This window comes from Engystomops pustulosus, chromosome 3, assembly GCF_040894005.1.
Source record: "Engystomops pustulosus chromosome 3, aEngPut4.maternal, whole genome shotgun sequence".
Classification (NCBI taxonomy): Eukaryota; Metazoa; Chordata; class Amphibia; order Anura; family Leptodactylidae; genus Engystomops; species Engystomops pustulosus.
Genome location: NC_092413.1, coordinates 104,694,692 through 104,714,771, shown reverse-complemented (window position 1 = coordinate 104,714,771; position 20,080 = coordinate 104,694,692). Strand labels below are relative to the sequence as shown.

General features: G+C 39.7%; 1 protein-coding gene across 1 annotated transcript in view; it reads left to right on the top strand.

Moving 5' to 3' along the window:
- The window catches only part of SLC35F1 (solute carrier family 35 member F1), a 230,881-nt gene extending 214,109 nt beyond the window's left edge, over positions 1–16,772 (top strand). Inside the window, exon 8 of the mRNA XM_072141700.1 lies at positions 9,526–16,772. Within this exon, the coding sequence (XP_071997801.1) occupies positions 9,526–9,750 (225 nt within the window). The 3' untranslated portion in view covers positions 9,751–16,772. The remainder of the gene's footprint in view (positions 1–9,525) is intronic.
- The last annotated feature ends 3,308 nt before the right edge of the window (positions 16,773–20,080 follow it).

The following is a 20,080-nucleotide window of genomic DNA, read 5'->3' as shown; positions in this document are numbered from 1 at the left end:
TCACAAATAAACCAAAAAATCTGCAAAATGGCAATACATTTTTATTTGTTTCAATTCACATATTATGAACCATATGCCATCCTGTAACAACCACATTTATATTCTGAACATAACCCTGGATTATTTTTAATTTTATTTCTTAATTTTTCTTTCTAAGTAATGAGGATTCTACAATTATAAATCTTTTATCTTTATGTACAATTTTAACATCTCCGCATATACACATGTATAAGTAGAATTTTTCAGCACCTTTGCTTATACACAAGTGTATAAATATATATATATACTTGCATACTCATCTTCCGATGCTACCCGCGGCTCCTCTTACTTCTTCTCTTCACCTGTAACAGAGTGGGCAGAGACACCTCCATCCGCTCTCTATCTGTTCTGTTAAGAGTGATGAGAAGAAGGAAGAGGAGCCGCGGGGAGCATCGGAAGGTGAGTATGACAGATGCAGGGGGTTTCATTAATAGGAGGGCTGCAGGGAATTTCATAAATAGGGGGACTACAGAGCATTTTATTTTGGGGGGGGGCTGCAGGGCATTTCATTACAAAGGGGGCTGCTGCAGAGAATTTAATTACTAGGGGTACTGCTGCGGGGAATTTAATTACTAGTTGGGCTGCTGCAGGGCATTTCATGAAAGGGGGTGCATAGAGCATTTCATTACTGGGGGAGGCTGCTGGGCATTACAATACTCAGAGAGGCTGTAAACAATGCATTTCCTAAACTAGGCTTATACTTGATTCAATAAATTTTCCCAGTTATTTGATTAGGGGCCTCAGCTTAGACTTGGGTTGATTTATACTCGAGTATATGTGTTTTAGCAGTGCTGGGAACTTTTTCAGATGCTGAAGAGAATGAAAGTATCCAAGAGTGAGCATACTGTATGTCATATCAGTTATAGTGTTGTCACAATTTTGTGTATAGTAGATGAGACTTTCCATCCAAAAACAGGAGCAAACATAGAAGGATATAAAATTAAGGTATAAGAGGAAAATATCACACACCTCAAATGGTCAACTTGAAATTATTCATTTAAGAAGAATTTGAGGTGTGCGCCATTTTCCTCTAATACCCTTATTCTGCATTACCATTGATCAACAAGTGTTGAAACTATTGCATTTCGATACAATAGCAGGTTGGCTGCACCCTGATAATTTAAATTCCCATTTTAGAGTTGTGCCTTAAAGTACATCTTTAAGGCACCCCACGCTTTCCGCCACTTAGCCTTGTGGCTTCTTCAGGGGTGTAAGAAATAGCTGCTCCACAATTAAAAAAGAAGTAAAGGGCCATCAGAATAAGACCACAATTGATATATATTTGAGTTTCTGATTTTAATTTTAATAAACAAAGAGCAAAACAATTTATTAATAAATGGTGTGCATATTCATTCTCATACAGGACAGTTCAAAACTGGTATAGGAGTCATCAGTCTTTAAAGGACACCTGTCATGTATATGAAACTAGGCACATGGAGAAAGTGATGTCACGCCTGTTACCCCTCCCCTCTCCCTTCTCATGTCTGTATAATGTATAGTAAGTCTGCTGACATACTGTGTTCTACTATACATATGTGAGAGACACAGACATCAGCTTCACAAGTGTCTATTCTGCTATACACATGGCTGGAGACCTGGAGACGTTGTATCTCTGTCACACACACACACATACAGGCTGCAGGGGGCGTGACAGGCAGCACCAGGAAGTATAGAGAGAAGCCACCACCATGAGTGTCGCATCATTATACAGGCTGTCAGTCATGTGTATAGTAGTATCTAATACAGACAGCCGGCAGGGGGCGTGGCCGACAGCACCAGGAAGCACATGAAGGAGACAGAACCAGGAGTGTAACATCATTATACAGGCTGTCAGTCATGTGTATAGGAGTATCTCATACACACACAGGCTGCAGGGGGTGTGGCCGCCAGCACCAGGAAGTATAGAGAGGAGCCATTACACCTCACATCATTATGCAGGCTATCAGTCATGTGTATAGGAGTATCTCATACACACACAGCCTGTCAGTCATGTGTATAGGAGGGGACAATGAAGGGATTGGGGCAATGCTTTTTAAAGGCAGTTTATGAAAATATATTTAGTTTTGGGAGTTAATTAGTCTGACAGGTTCTCTTTAAGTTTTAAGACCTCAAATGTACTGAAAATCTGAAATCATGTAGACAGTGAAGTAAATGACCTGTAATCTTTAATGTTGGCTTTAGGTCCACTAAAGATGTACAAAGATGACCTCTCCATAAAAGATTGGCGGTTGCTGCATTTTGCAGCAAACACCCACTGGTAACACCCGCGGTCAGACAAAGCTGTCAGAGCCATATAAATCTGCAGCGGTCATATTGGATTTGATCGCCGCCCCCTGTGAAGTTATCGGGGGACAGCAATTGGTTACTATGACAGCCATGGGTCATACAATGACCAGATGGTGTCTGATTTTAACCCGTGTATTACAATGTGCAATTTGCACATTGTAATAGATAATATGTAAGATCCCCATATACTACCATAATGTAGTGCACCAATGGCCTAAACCACATTTGTTCTATGTAATAAGCACTGTTTTTAAAGACTTGTAGTTACCAGTAAAATAGCAATAACAATGCCTTATCTAACATAGTTGCTCCTCTATTCTTTCATAGTAACACCTCTATTCTTTCCAGCCACATGGCACCCAACTCTGTGCCCCACATTATAGATGTAGTTACAAGATTTACACTCACCGGCCACTTTATTAGGTACACCTGTCCAACTGCTCGTTAACACTTAATTTCTAATCAGCCAATCACATGGCGGCAACTCAGTGCATTTAGGCATGTAGACATGGTCAAGACAATCTCCTGCAGTTCAAAGCGAGCATCAGTATGGGGAAGAAAGGTGATTTGAGTGCCTTTGAACGTGGCATGGTTGTTGGTGCCAGAAGGGCTGGTCTGAGTATTTCAGAAACTGCTGATCTACTGGGATTTTCACGCACAACCATCTCTAGGGTTTACAGAGAATGGTCCGAAAAGGAAAAAAACATCCAGTGAGCGGCAGTTCTGTGGGCGGAAATGCCTTGTTGATGCCAGAGGTCAGAGGAGAATGAGCAGACTGGTTCGAGCTGATAGAAAGGCAACAGTGACTCAAATCGCCACCCGTTACAACCAAGGTAGGCAGAAGAGCATCTCTGAACGCACAGTACGTCGAACTTTGAGGCAGATGGGCTACAGCAGCAGAAGACCACACCGGGTGCCACTCCTTTCAGCTAAGAACAGGAAACTGAGGCTAAAATTTGCACAAACTCATCGAAATTGGACAGTAGAAGATTGGAAAAACGTTGCCTGGTCTGATGAGTCTCGATTTCTGCTGCGACATTCGGATGGTAGGGTCAGAATTTGGCATCAACAACATGGATCCATCCTGCCTTGTATAAACGGTTCAGGCTGGTGGTGGTGGTGTCATGGTGTGGGGAATATTTTCTTGGCACTCTTTGGGCATCGTTGCAACGCCACAGCCTACCTGAGTATTGTTGCTGACCATGTCCATCCCTTTATGACCACAATGTACCCAACATCTGATGGCTACTTTCAGCAGGATAATGCGCCATGTCATAAAGCTGGAATCATCTCAGACTGGTTTCTTGAACATGACAATGAGTTCACTGTACTCAAATGGCCTCCACAGTCACCAGATCTCAATCCAATAGAGCATCTTTGGGATGTGGTGGAACGGGAGATTCGCATCATGGATGTGCAGCCGACAAATCTGCGGCAACTGTGTTATGCCATCATGTCAATATGGACCAAAATCTCTGAGGAATGCTTCCAGCACCTTGTTGAATCTATGCCACAAAGAATTGAGGCAGTTCTGAAGGCAAAAGGGGGTCCAACCTGTTACTAGCATGATGTAACTAATAAAGTGGCCGGTGAGTGTATATCATGTTGGTGATTTTAACACATCCGGCAGTGTACAATTTTTCTTTGTACAGTAAATAGTGTTGTAAATAGTGTGCTGCATTTCATACTATGGGGGTTAATTTATCATACGATGGCGAGCAATGATAAGGGCCATGCTCCCCGTCGCAGCGGATACGCCTCTGAATGTATCCGTCAACAGCCAGTAAATCTAGGCCAGGTCCAACTTGGAATAGTTTTGCGTAGTATCCGCAGGTTCTTAAAAAGTTTGCAGGCACTGGGTCTACTTGGGTCTAATTTTCTTGCAGTGCAAGAAATTGCAATTAATGCAGTGTTTCTACGCAAGGCACTTATAAATTCCCCGATGTTACTATCTGGAAAGATACATTTGTCTGCAAGTAGCATGAGTGGAAGCTGTGGTATGAAAACACAACCCAAGCATGTTCTTTCACAGCACAAACACAAAGGCAAGAAGCAGAACTTTCACTCACAGCACTGTAGAATAAAAGCAGTCTTTATTTCACCCTAATTTCACAAAGAAAAGCTGGAAAAATGCTAGCAGGAGTCACAAATGTGGTCAGCTAAAATTAAGATTAAAAAGCTTTTGATTAACAAAGCTCTATTGTGACCAATTAATTCTCATGCTATAATAGCTTGAAGGAATGTTTGGTACACTGGTTTCCAAGAGGCAGACAGACAGGCAAACAGTGAACACCTCCCTATCATTCTATGCAAACATTAAAGTCCGTTAGAAACCCAAGTTATACAAATTATGTATTAATTAAAGGGAACCTGTCACCAGAGTACTGTTTTTATCAGAGGCCAGGTTGCTATACACAAAGTACTGTATATGCCAAATATGTTTTGAAAAAATGTCTCTCTCATATGGTGTTTGAAATAAAGTATGTAAACCGTTACCCCAAATGTTTCCCAGAAAAAAATTTACAACATATAAATTAAAAAGAAAAATTGGCTGGGGAGAAAGGGGCTGGGGAGATGATTATGGGGGGGGGGCACACTTGGTGGGGGTTATTTTCTGGGTGACAAGTCCTCTTTAATAAATGGTATAATGCTGATATAGAGGTGATAAATAATAGAGGTTTTATAGAGCAGTCCTACTGGATTGAGAAAAATATGATAAAAATACTTTTTTTTATGCCTGCTTAAGGATGATGGTGTAAGAGCAAGTTCTGGAGATGGTTGGATGGCAGGAGGGTTGACAGAGGCAGAGAAAGAGAGGTTACAGATATCACTTTTTTTCCTTTTTGTTAGTTTTTTTCTGTTTGGGGGAAGGGCTAATTTGTTGGGGATAGATTAGAAAATAGGAAATAATAATAACAACATTGTATTATCATGGAAAACGAAAGGTGTGTTTGAGTGCTGTATGAGGCAGTTGAACTCCCAAGATAAGAGCTGGGATCGCAAAAGTCGCAATCCCGTCTGTTTAACCCAGCAGCACAATGACAGATCCTGTCAGCCTTTCCATATACATAGGCTGCTTACTGTAATACACTGCCATACATCAGATGATTGTTTGTTCAAGTTCCAGAGTGGGACAATAAAAAAAATGTCTAAAAAAAAAAGTTAAAAAAATATTTACAAATAAAAAAATAAAAAGTCCCCTAAATGCCCTATAAATGATCAAACTCCTACATGTAAAAAAAAGTGAAAATCACAACACAAACAGTACATATAAGGTATCATGCTGCGTTCGTAACAACACATAAAATAATTACTAAGCCCCTACTGTGAAAAGGTAAACAAATGATTAAAAACATGCATAAATTACAATTTTTGCCGATTCATCCAAACAAAAAATGCTATAAAAAATGATCAAAAAGTCATATTTACCCCACAATGATTCCAATAAAACTAATCACACAAAAATTAATCCCTAATACAGTTCAATTAACAAAGAAATCTAAATGCTGCGTCTCTTAGAAGACGGTGATGCAAAAACAAGTGATTTTTCTCCAAAAATGGTGTTACTATACTCCTTGAGGGGCTTAGTTTACAAAAGGGGTCACTTTTTAGGGATTTCTATTTTTCTGTAGGCTCAGCAAATACTCCATAGCACCTGAAATTAGTTTGATTTGTTGATCAAACAAATCAAACAAATTTCCCTTCTGTGCTCTGTTATGGGCGCATAAAGTGGTTTATATCAACATGTAGGGTAATGCCATACTTGAGAGAAACTGCACAACAAAATCTGAGATGTGTTTTCTCATGTTATGCTGCATAAACATGTAACTTTTAGAGCTAAACAAACATTTTATTTTTTTTAAATTTTAAAATTTATGTTTGTTGCTTAAATGGTTAATAAGCTTAACAAAAGCTGTTTTGAATAGTTTGAGGGGTCCAATTTAAAATGTGGTACTTTGTGGGGAGTTTGAAAAATCGGGCTGGGTCCTTAGCGCTCAGCGCAGTACTAGCACAGAGCTGAACCGATGTCATCGGGGGTCGCGGGGTGTCAGCGGTAATGTACCAGGAGAAATTGCAAAACAAATTGTAAGGTGGGTTTTCTCTTTTTATCTTTTGGAAATGTGTACATTTTAGGGCTAAATGAACATATAACCGACAAAATTTGACCATTCTGAATTTCACCTTGATTTTGATTCTATTACTTTGAAGTAAATTGAAAATACAGAAAAAAAAATCGATATTCTATTTGTAAGCCGTGCAACATCCAGACATTTTAAAAATGTGCCTTAAAACGTGATTAAAGATCAAAAAGAAAAAGTGATTTTTCTAAATTTGCCACTAAAATGAAGTACAACATGTGGGGAAAAAACAATCTCAGAATCGCTTTGATAAGTAACAGTGTTCAAAAGTTATTGTCCTTAACCCTTTCACGCTCTGTGACGGACATATCCGCCACAGAGCTATGAAGGGTGTATGATGAGTTCTCACGGGCTGAGCCCTCTTCATACAAAGATCGGCTTTGCTGCATATTGCAGCAAAAACCCTTCGCTAACACCCACGGTCGGTGCTTGCACCGATCGCGGGTGTTAACCTCTTCTTTGCTGGTGGCACTGAAAGCCCATGTGTCGCCATGTTTTCTCCTGTCGTCGTTCCCCCGAACGTCATCGGGGGGTGGGGGGGCAGGGAAATCGGTTGCCATGACAGCCTCGGGCCTTCGTCAGACCCGAGGCTGAATGGCTTCTGCAGGTTCGTTACAATGAGCCAGTGGCTCATTGTAATGAATGACATGCAAAAACTCCTTATACTGCGATACGGTAGTATTGCAGTATATGGTAGGAACGATCTGACCATCTAGGGTTAATGTACCCTAGCTGGTCTAAGAAATAGCGGGGAAAAAAAAAGAAAAAAAAGAAGTTTAAAAAATGTAAAAAATTTATAAAATATTAAAAGTTCAAATCACCCCCCTTTCCCTAGAACAAATATAAAATAAAATAAACAGTAAAAATCACAGACACATTAGGTATTGCCGCGTCCCAAAATGCCCAATCTATCAAAATATAAAAACGGTTATTGAGGGCGGTGACCTCCGAGATGGGAAATGGTGCCCAAATGTCCGAAATGCGACTTTTACAACTTTTTTCATGACATAAAAAATGTAATGAAAAGTGATCAAAATGTTGCACAGTCCTCAAAATGATAGCAATGAAAATGTTGTCTCATTTTGCAAAAAATGACACCTCACACAGCTCTGTACACCATGGTATGAAAAAGTTATTAGCGTCAGAAGATGGCAAAAAAAATTTTTCTTTTTTTTGTACACATTCATTTAATTTTTGAAAACGTATTAAAACACAATAAAACCTGTATAAATTTGGTATCACCGCGATCGTACCGAACCAAGAATAAAGTAGAGGGGTTATTTGAAGCGCAGAGTGAAAGTCGTAAAAACTGAGCCCGCAAGAACGTTTTTTTTTTCTATTTTTCCTCATTTGGAATTTTTTTCCTGCTTCCCAGTACACGGCATGGAATAATAACACAACGGGAAAGAAAACTTTGTAACACACAAAATAAGCCCTCACACAGCTCTGTACACAGAAAAATTTAAAAGTTATGGATTTTTGAAGGTTGAGAGCGAGAAATGAGCGAAAAAACCCTGCGTGCTTAAGGGGTTAAAGGGGTTTTCCCATGTAAGAAAATTCTTAAATTTTAATCCCCTAGTCATGTTCACTTCAACCCTTTAATTTACAAATTTACAGTTTTATTGCTGTTTTAGCTCCTATCAATCCTTAGGCTGGTCAGTGCAAAGTCCCAGAGTGTGGGTGGGGACTCTCTAAGCAGACACATTATAATTCATCCATGAACTGAAAATGTGGTTAGATTATCAGGGTAGAAGGTTTCTATACACTTTTATTTAGCTTCTGGAAATTGTACTAGTATCTGACACATAGAAAGAGAGATGAGACAGATCAGAGATGATGAAATCCACGAGATGCCTGCGATGGATGGCGCGGGAACACAGAGCCGATGCTGGAGTATCGCTGTATAGAAGAGGACCTGTTGGAGGCATCGGGAGGTGTTTGTTTTTTTCTTACAGGCATTAAATTAGGGGCAGGGGCTGCATGCTGTATACTAGGGGGTGGCAGGCTATTTACTACAGGGGGGTGGCAGTCTATATAATACAGGGGCTGGCAGGCTATATACTACAGAGGCTGGCAGGCTATAAACTATAGGGGCTGGCAGGCTATATACTACTGGGGGCTGGTGGCTGTATACTAAAGGGGGCTGGCAGGCTATACACTACAGGGAGTGGCAGGCTATATACTACAGGGGATGGCAGTCTACATACTACAGTGGCTGGCAGACTATATACTTCAGGGATTGGCAGGCTATATGCTACAGGGGCTGGCAGGCTATATACTACATGGGGCTGGCAGGCTATATATTACAGGGGCTTGCAGGCTATACATTACAGGGATTGGCAGGCTATATACTACAGCTGGCTGGCAGGCTATATACTACAGGAGGCTTGCTGGCTATATACTACAGGGGATGGTAGGCTATATACTACAGGGGGCTTGCTGCCTATATACTACAGGGGGCTGGCAGGCTATATACTAGCGGGGCTGGCAGGCTATATACTACAGGGGACACCCTCGGCTTATACTCAAGTCAGTTTTTTGTGTGAAAATTAGGGGTCTCGGTTTATACTCTGGTCGGATTACACTTATGGCATATATGGTAATACAAAAAAAATCCCCAGCTACACTACAGAAAACACCATAGTCGCCCCGTAGGCCAGTGACTATACGATTATATATTAAAATGACCAAAACAAAATAGCAAATAAAGTTAATTTTGAGTTAATATGAAAATTTTAAAAAATATGTACTGTAAGTTACAAAAAAAAAGACTTATTCCACGTTTAGCCCCAAATAAGAATATAAAACATTTTTTTAACTTTTGTTACGTTTTAACTAGATCTACGTGTCCCGAAAAAAAACATCAAAAAATTTACGGTAGTACGCAAAAAAAAAAAAGTTATGGCCCTTAAACTGCCTCTTACGAAAATTCACTAAAAGAATGACACGTCATATTTATTTGTTTACCAGTATTGCTGTCAATAAAACCTCAATTCCTTCCAATAAATAATATTGTTTGACTTGCAGTTTTCTTTAATAAAACTTTCTTTTTCTCATGCAGTTTTCTGGACTTTATCTTCTGTCGTTCTGCACAATTTTGGTTGGACTGGTGCTGTACTTCTCTACAACAACGTATGTGGCCCAGGATCCTAGAGTGTACAAGCAATTCCGCAACCCGTCAGGACCAGTAGTAGAACTGCCTTCTAGTGCACAGCTGGAGCCTTCAGTAACGTACACAAGCTTAGGCCAAGAAACAGAAGATGAGCCACGCGTTAGAGTTGCCTAAATCAAGCATTTTTTACTTGCTGAGGTCTTAGTGACATCTGTCTGTCCATTATCTCTGTATTGTGCATAGAGAAAAGGCATTCGCCAGATACATTTACATAATGGGACCTGAAAGCAGGAGCATGAAAAGGGTTTTGAAAGGATGCAAGAAATGTCCAACACAGACAGGCGCAGGAACACCTGGAGTCATAGATGTGACAGCACTATTTATTCATGAGTGGGTAGAAAATGTTGTGAAAGGTGATATTACCTCAATGTTTACTTTTGCACATGTCTTCATGTGATATATTGCCAAGATTTTTATTTAGTAAAATTTACATCATGTAGTTTTCACAGACCGTTCCCTTTCTTACATAATCAATAAAGTGATTTGAGTACAATGACATTCCTACTGGTGCACTGCCAGCTGCCTTCGCTCCATGGCACAGGCAATCACCCAAACTGTTGGTAGCAAATACCTGGCCAAACTTTTATAAGACGTTAGGTTTGTAAGTCTTTTTGTATTGTCTATTTGCCAGGTTTAGAATATTCAAGTTTTTCCTGCTTTAACTCAATACGGTAAAGCAGCTAATGCTTGACCAGCAGAACCTAAGTGTTACCGATCTATATAACTGTGCTACAATTCCACTAGTGCCATAAGTGAGTAACCTACACCAGCACATTCAGATATTTCCATTATATTGTGACTACCGCAAGTATATCAGCTCAGTGTTCACTGCAATTTAATTCTGTCTTTATGTGCCAAATTGTCACACAACTGTAATTCAAGCACACAATTTTATCAAAACATTGCAGATGATTACGGTATATGAATGTGAGATATTTCAGTATTTTCTATTGCATGGACCAGAATGTGGTATACATCATTGATCCCAATAGCTTTATTAAACACACTTCATAATATACCTGCTATCTTCCCTGTACATGCATTCTGTAGGTAAGAGGTAGGGAAAATATTAGCAGAAATATGGCTACAGCACTATTGATTGCCTGTTACTATGGAGATGCTGCAAAGAAAAAGGTAGTGTTTTGGCTATAAATGCAATTATGAAATATTTGAAGAATCAGTTTCCTCCCGGGGATTAGAGCGTGGTTGAAATTAAAAGTCAAAGGAATGCCTGTTGTAAAAATGTAAAGCAGTCAATAACAATACATATATACCTGAGTGAACTTGCCCCCCCCCCCCCCATCTTGTTCAAATCAAACAAAATTGGTGTCAAACGTTTGTGCTACATTTGTGCTGGTTTGTGCATCAGAAATTTTCGTTTCTGCAGCTACTGTTTTTAAGATATTAATAAAAGTTTTCAGAGGTCATGAGAGGGCAACCAGCACTCCCCCTCACTCCCACATTACCCAAATCAAACAAAACTGGTGGCAATCATCAGTGCTATGTTTGTGCTGCTTAAATTTTTGTTTGTGTTGCTTTTGTTTCGAATATATTAATAAAATGTTAAAAGTCAACCAGCCTCCCCCCCCCCCCCCCATTAACTGAACAAACAAAACTGTGTCAAACATTTTAGTTTGTGCTGCTATCAGTTTTAAGGTATGTTTAGGTGTCTACATAGGTTTGGGTGTTTAGGAGGAACTGGTAAAAAAACAAACGTAGTGACACTTCCCTGGTTTGATCACCAGGGGGAGCTAGCAAACACATTGGGGCGCATTTACTTACCCGGCCGACAGAGTTCCCGCAATACAGAATGTCCAACGATCAAGCACTCCGGTGCGATTCACTAAGATCGTGTATCCGATTTCCTGCATGTGTCCCTTCCCCTTTCAGGTCTGCCGGAGTTCACCTTCTTCTTCCCGGTGTATGTAAGTGCATGTCTTGCAACACAATTTTAAAGTTAAATCCCGCGCTCAGTCTGAATCCGTCGTCCGACATATCACCCCCCACCCCCATTTCTGCTGCATGAAAGCTGGCGCGATTGCGCCAAAATCTGATTGCATGCGACACAATCCCCCTCTAAATGGCTGTCCCAGCGGCACCATCCCCGAAAACGACGAAAAAAACAACGGAAATGCGGACGCAGAAGCCTGAGTAAACATGCCCCATTGTACTTTGGAAGGAATGAACTCTTCTGACCTCTGGAAAAATTCTGAATATATTAAAAATTATAGCTGCACAAACAAAAAATTTTGCTGTACAAACGTAGTACAAACGATTGATTAGCACCAGTTTTGTTTGATTTAGGTACTGTGGGGGGGCTGGTTGACCTCTGATGACCACTGGAAACTTTTATTAATATCTTAAAAACAGTAGCGGCAAATACAAAAATTTCTCCTGCACAAACAAGCACAAACGTAGCACAAACATTTGACAACTTCACTCAGGTCACATATATGGGTTACTGTTGGCAAAAGTGAGCATCTAAATTCCAGGTGCCTGTTTAGAGTAAGATTTTTTTTCTCCTCCCTCCTTGGAGTGGTGAAGTGATGGTGGATGCAGATTGGGCCATGGAAATTGTTTGCTGCTTGGCATCTCTTAAAATAAAAATAAAAAATAATAAAATTATTAAATAAAAATAACAATAATAATATCACCTTTTTCAACCCACTGAAAAGTCGCCTAATATTTTATTTCAGATGCATTTGGACAAAAAGGCTGCAATGGTGTACATAGCCTTTAACCTTTACTTGCCCCCAATTCTTATAAAATACAGTAATTATAGAACTGGATATTGGGCATTGGGCAGATTGGCAACTTAAAGTGGCCTTGATCATGTATATAGGAAAAGGACAGTATCCATAACCAGCCAAATTCCCACACATCAAGGGGAAAGGAGGAGAAAGAATTTTTTTAATATTGAACCCTTAAAAGAAGGATACCACCTGGAATTTAGATGTACATTTTTGCCAAAATTGATTCATATTATTAACTTCCGATTTCATTTGCTCTGCTGACAAGCATAAATGACTGTTGTGCCATCCACTACAAGGGGTCAGAGTACTAACATCTTTGCCTCTTGTTATTTCTGTCTAGTCAATAGTAGCTGTGTCCACTAACTTAGAGGAACAAGCACACGGCACTAGGCGCAATTTACAGAAAACATACAGAAGTTTGGGTGCAAGAATTTGCATGATTGGTATACAGTATATGATAACATACTTTTCTGAGAAGCAGCCTATAGAATGAACCAGACTGAACCATGCTAGAACCCAGATATTAAATCACCAATATACAAATCCACACAATATACTATAAACATGTTATATACAATAAACATGTAATTCCGTTCTGGATAATCTCTCTCCAACATCAGTTCCTATAGCCCCAGTCATTTGTCTTTATTGGAGCCTAACTCAAATGCACATAAATATGCCTGGGGTCTTTTTAGTTTTGAGAAAATGGGTGTTTAAGACATGACAAATGCCCACATTGACTTTTAGTACTTAATCTTTTGTATGTCAAGAGACATAATTTTATAAATATAAATGTATCCACCAGAGTCCACCTAGATGCTTTTTCTTTTTGATATGGTACCAGTGTCTGTAGATTAGGCTGAAACTGTATATATTATTTAATCTTTTTACTTTAGTTTTACATGCCATCAATGGTGTCTCCTTCATCATGTACAATAGAACCTAACTACATTGCTCCACTATGCTTGTTGCCCACTTCCAGAGACAGATAGCTGCTGCAACAGGCGATATATAGCACCTGCCTTTCTAATGCCACTAAACATAACACCTATACAGCAATAAGAAGACAACAACCCAGACAGTGCCCTGTCTGCTCTTACACAGGCCTGGCCAGATACAACAATAAGATAGCATGCTATAGCAAACATATTTTGACCCTGGACATAAAAGTTGTCATAGCTGTGCTTATTGTGCCACAGAGCACGGCAGGAAGTTTTCGATCTGCAGGAGAACAACCCATGTATTATGGTTCTTAAGTCTACTAAGGTGTAATGAGCAATACTGAAGTGTAAAAGCTACCAGACCACTCTCAGGGATAAAATGGAATTAATCTCTGCCAGTGCTATATACAGTAGCGAGTATAACCAAACATAAAAACACTGCATAGTGCTAAAAAATATAGAGGTATCATATCACATGTAGCCCAAATAAAATACCTTATGAAACATCAGTACTGCAGAACAAGGAGGGAGATGGATTTATGGAGTTGTCCAACTATTTGAAAAACTTTACAGGTGGGATGGAGAGGGCTTTCAAAAAAATAAACCTTTACTTACCTCCCCCGGCACTTCCGGTCTCCCACGCTAGAGTTAGAGCTAGAGAATTTTATCACGTAGTCATTCAACCCTTTTAATGTGCCGGTCATTAGACCAGTGCAGAGTAGAACTAGACATTGGGGCACATTTACTAAGGGCTTTGTGCCTGTTTTCTGACTGACTTTGCACTTTCTTTTAGGTGTAAACAGTGCCACTATTGTATCGCATGCAACCCTTTTGTGGCGCAGCTGCACTAGCCACAAAAGGCTGCACTAGCCACTAGATGAGGGGGGCGTTCAGGCGCTAAGTAGGACCATGCGCCAGATTTAACATGCAAAGTCTGTTGCACGCCCTATGTTAAAGGTGCACCACAAAAAAGTTGGTGAACTCTGTCGGGCCAGTGCAAAGGAAGAGCCAGATTCTTGATTTCTGGCTAACGTTCTTAATAAATCTGTTGTACCCAGCATTATACACAGGCAGAGCACTTTTAGTGCAGTTTCCCACATTTTTAGTAAATGTGCCCCATTGTGTCTGATTAATCTGGTGCAGTATAAGACTGGAGAGTCGTACTTTGGACCTCCTATTAGTTTGCTGGGTTACAATATTGAATTTTCTGGTGCACGGTGCACTGAATTTTTGTGTCCGGTCACCAAGGACACACCCCTTTTTCGGAGGAGTTGGAAAACAACCTGAACATGGTCTAAAACCTTCTGAAAATGTGGCCCACAGCATTTCAGGTGCAAGTCACACCACTTTTCTGTTATAGACAGATTGATATGTCTCCCCCAATGGTTTTGGAATTTCACTATTGGTTTCTGGTTACTAGTACAATGCATTTTCCAAATTTATTAACAGCAATATCTCATGAATCTTTCTTCACATACCCTATGTAAATGTAAAGCATTTTCACGTGTTGCCTTGGCTGCAGGGTTTAACCAAGGATCCATGCACACTGTAGCTCATACCTTGACTGTTACATTTATTTACATAGGAAATAACTACTACATTATTGGTATTTATTTTTAATATGCCAAATTGCTTATTATGCTTAGAGGTAGGTGTTTAGTTGCAACAACTTACATAAGATGTTGTGCTTTTTTTTTTACTTCTATTGATATTATTTTAATGTATACTTTTTGTATCTTTATATAGTGTGTATGCGTTAAACTGTGTTTTCTAGTTTTGTTTTATGATATTCACTTTATTCACTGGATAGTGATCTTCACCAGATCGCTCGCACATTCTGGGTGCAGTGTGATTTTAACATTGTTCCATAGAACAACATGTACCCTTGGGCTATAGTCTGTGTGCCAGGAGTGTTGGACCTGGCAAAACCACCTAAAACTCACCAAACTGACATATTAGGACGCATGACACGTACTTGGCTTTGTTAACGGATGTTCTCATGGATAACTCGAGAATAGTTTTGTGACATTTATGCACACAATACATGTATGTTGAGATTTGGCTTCAGGGCTTCTACATAAATAATTAAATAAACACAATCTTAAACTGCCTCTGTGTTAAATTTTCAAGTGTATCCTATATATCACTCTTATGTAACCCATATTTTCATAAACATGGTGAGGAGAAGTTTTTGTGTGATGGTAGATATATAAAACCCTATGGTAGTTAGGCTTCATGCACATGGCCAGGAGGAGGGAGTAGGGGTGAGTGCTTCACACCCCTCCACTCTCCATAGAAAGCAGAGCTGGCATTTTAAGTAAAATATAAGACATTTCCTATATTTTGCACACCGACAGCCCACTCTTTCCCAGTCTGATAAATCATGGGGCTGTCAGACTATCACCAGTATGGATAGATGGTAAATATTATCTGATAAAATACCCCCTAAAGTCACAGTTGTGACAATTCATTAGACAGGAGATAGAGGAAGAACGGCAGATTAAAACTGCTTCGACAAATCTAATATATGTGAATGTATTTACATGTATCATGTGCTCTCACTGTAAAAGTTTATTCACACATCAGTTCTTTTTCGGGGGACGCCATCCCGCCATTGTGTATTGTAATCACATGCGTTGTTTCCATGTTCGTATTGCATTATTTGATCACTTAGTTTTTTCACATTGTTTTACATTTACCGTACCTAGAAAGCAAAACACCAGGTTCCCATGTACACTGATATGATTTTGTAAGAAGTCAATTATTTTTTTTAGGTGATTCTAGGGAACCTGGTATTTTGCCATCCAATTTTTGCAAACCATCAATTAAAATTTTGCGTATTTGAAAAAAATCTTTTTGGATACAAGTGTGCAACACATTAAGATTGTTATATTGGATACAATACTGACACAAAACAGACACATTTTTTGTGGACACACAAATCATCATTTTATGTGTTACCATAAATCATCTGGATACAGAGATGTATTAGAGACCACTATTTCAAAGTTCAGAGTGAAGAACTTACTAAGCCCCTTATTGATAAACTTATATATAAATGTTCTTTATCCCATCATAATATTATTGTCACAGTGAAAGATGCACTTACAGTCCAATTTATAGCACCATTATATCACATAATGGGGCAGATTTATCAAGCTGTTTGAAAGTCAGAATATTTCTAGTTGCCCATGGCAACCAATCACAGCTCCCCTTTAAAATATTCATGAGCAATGGTAAAATGAAAGCTGAGCTGTGATTGGTTGCCATGGGCAACTAGAAATATTCTGACTTTCAGACAGCTTGATAAATCTGCCCCAATGTGTGCTAGATGGAAGTAAATTGAGGCAAAGTTCTAGCAACTAAAAGTAGAGAAGTATAAGGGCCCCCACCAGGTCCAGGTCCAGCTTTTTTTTTCTTAGGCCCGTTCCCCACTTGCGAGTGTGATGCGATGAACTCGCATCACACTCGCAACGCAAGCTGTCGGGAACGCACGGCCTGAACGCTGCACCGCGGGAGTGAACTCGGCATGTCAGTTCACTCCCGCGGTGCAGCGTTCGGGCCGTGCGTTCCCGACAGCTTGCGTTGCGAGTGTGATGCGAGTTCATCGCATCACACTCGCAAGTGGGGAAGGGGCCTTAGTCTTAGTTTCTTATTATTCTCAGTGCATCGCTTGGTATTTATTTTAACATATTATTGCTGTGTGAGGCTGACATAATTATCACCATGTAATTTACTGCTGGCATTGACACAGGTGGAAATATTTGATAATTGAGTATTGAAAGATAGTATCCTTTTGGTATAAGCCTACCTGGGGGATACGGCAACTCCTAATGTACATATAAAAAGGGAAGACAAACGAAAGTATTGATTAACAAGGAGTGTTTCAATTGGCCCAATGAATATAGTTATCCAATGTGGTGGATAACAACCTTGACTGGTCATAGTCACAAACCAAACAGCTTATTAGATAACTTAACGAGCATCATCATCGATAACAATGTTTGTACTAGGCAATAACATCTTAGGGATCATGAAGGGAACTTACTTTTTTAGTAAATAATGACACATTTTGAACATGACATGACAAACAGGTTATGTAATGTTTATAATTAATGTTTCATGTTGTTATTTCTTGTTAGTTTACTTATCATCTGTGCTAATTCTTTACATATGTAAAACTACAGAACTTCGCCTTTAAAACAAAAAGCACACTCTTCTTGCTGTAATGTGGAAATCTGAACCAAAAGTGACAACCATACAGGTCCTGTATTAATAAAACAACCCCTTCTCTGTTTTTTGATATTTGCATGCACCTAAATGGACTGACTGTGGCAATGTAACGCCTGTAAATTGTTATAAAATTATAATAAACACTTTATGAAGAATGGATGATTTTGTTCATTACTGAAGGCTCATGCAAGTCTCACTGTGCATCGGAGAGAGTATGGTGCCCTGGATCAGAAGAGAATGGAACTTTGGACATTTTAATATTTCCTATATACAAAGTCAGCACTTCTTACTTTATTTGACATCAAGTTAACTTGCATTAATCTAAAGTGTTTTGTTATATACATTCTGTTTATTAGTACTGTATTTGCATAGACCTGTAGAAAGGGTTAATAAACACTGACTATGTACATTTCTAACTAAAGAGAAGCTAGTAATCTTCCACAGATATATAAAGGAAATAGTTTTGCTTGTTTACCAGAAAAGCAGACAGCCTGACATTTAGAATGACAGGTACTGTCCTGTCTGAAAAGTTGTTTACCACTTTAAAAACTTTCTGCCATAGAATTTTATGGGGACTCAATGTAAGTCCATGGGAGAAGGCTTTGTAACTGTTTGGGCTGAAATACAAAGTATATAAAGAGAACAGTCCCAGTGTCTAGTGTCTAGCAGTTAGGGAAGAGAGCTTGTAGAAGAAGACTTCCAGTGGTGGGAAGAATAAAGAACAGCCAAGGTTTCCGGACCAGGAGGCGGGATCAGATCCTGCTGCCTCTACACGTCTAATTCTGCTCTTTAGTAGAGAAGTATGGATGAAGCTTCTCCCCTGCTTGGCCCCGCCCCCACATCCAAGCCCTGGCATCAGAAGAGAAGCAGGACTGCTTAGGGGGATTGATGGAAAGGTAAGTAATAACATTTATTTTTGTTTAATACCAGCAATAGGAGGAGGAGAGGGTCCACAATATGAGAGGGATGGAGGAGAAGAGGGGCCACAGTATGAGGGGAATGGAGGACAGGGGCTACAATATAAGGGGGATGGAGGAAGAGAGGAGCCACAGTATGAGGGGAATGGAGTACAGGGTCCACAATATGAGGCAGGATGGAGGATATGAGACCATGATTTGAGGAGGATGCAGGACAAGAGGCCACACTATATGGGAGGATAAGGGACAGGAGGCCACAATATGAGGGAGGATAAGAGGCCGCAATATGAGGACAGGAGCCCACAATATGAGGATGGAGGACAGGAGCCCACAATATGATAGGGGGTGGAGGACAAGAGGGCACAATATGATATGGAAGGAGAGGCAGAGGCCACAATATAAGAGGAATGAAGGGTGGGAGGCCACAATATGAGGGGGATGGAGAATAGAAGGCCATAATATGATGGGGATATAAGGCAGTGTCCACAATATGAAGGGAGTGGAGGGCCACAATGGGAAGGGGAGGAAGAGAAGGGCCACAATATGAGGAGATAAGAGAGAGCATGAGTTCATAAAGCTAGGGCATTATAAGTATGGGGAGATAAGTAAACATGGGGGAACAAAAGTAAGGAAGGATAAAATTAAAAAAGAAGCATTATATGTTGATAGGAATATTATATACAGAAAGTCCTTAGGGGGGTTGGTCACAGGAAGGGGGCATTATACTATGTGGCGGCCATGAAGGTCAATATTATAAGTTTTGGGCAATGAACGGGACAAAAGGTGTGGTTTAGGAGCCCAAGAGTTGCGAGGTACATACTCTAGTATGTGCAGCATGTCCATTATTAATGAGGACTTCATAGTACAGCAGGTTAGCTCCACTGGAAGCTAACCTCTATGTGAATATGCATATGCAAATTTGCACCACAACCGATACAGTCACAGCTTCACCAGAATAGTCAACCAAAAGAATACATTTGGTCATAACACCAAAACTGGGAAGACGCAAGGAGCCGAAGCATGAATTTTACACTTTGTTTATGAAAGTGGTGGTGCATGTGGAGAGTCAAAACTGACCAATCTACAACACATTCAAATCCAGGCAAAAATGTGAATAAAAAGTGATGTTATCCCAAAATGATATCAATGAAAATGTGAGCATATCCTACAAAACATGACACCTTACACATCTCCATAAGCTCAAATGTCCACAAGTAAAAGGTGTCAGAAAATGCAATTTTTTCGTGAAAGATTTGAACTTAAAACACCTTGCCCTATTTCGTCTGTTTTCTTTTCCATGTGCAGAGCTGTGTGATGGCTTGTTTTCTGTGTAACAAATTGTACTTTCTAGTGACGGTATTTAATAGTCCATGCTGTGTACTAGGTAGCAGGGGGAAAAAAAACCAAATGTGGTGAAATTGACAAAAAACACATTTGCGCCATTTTCTTGTCGGCTCTGTATTTACGCCTTTCACTTTTTGTTCCAAAGGACACCTTCAGTTTATTCCATGGGTTGGTACGATCACCAAATTTATATTTTATTAATATGTTTTTATAGATGTTAAATAAATCAAAACCTTTTGTACAAGCAAAAATATTT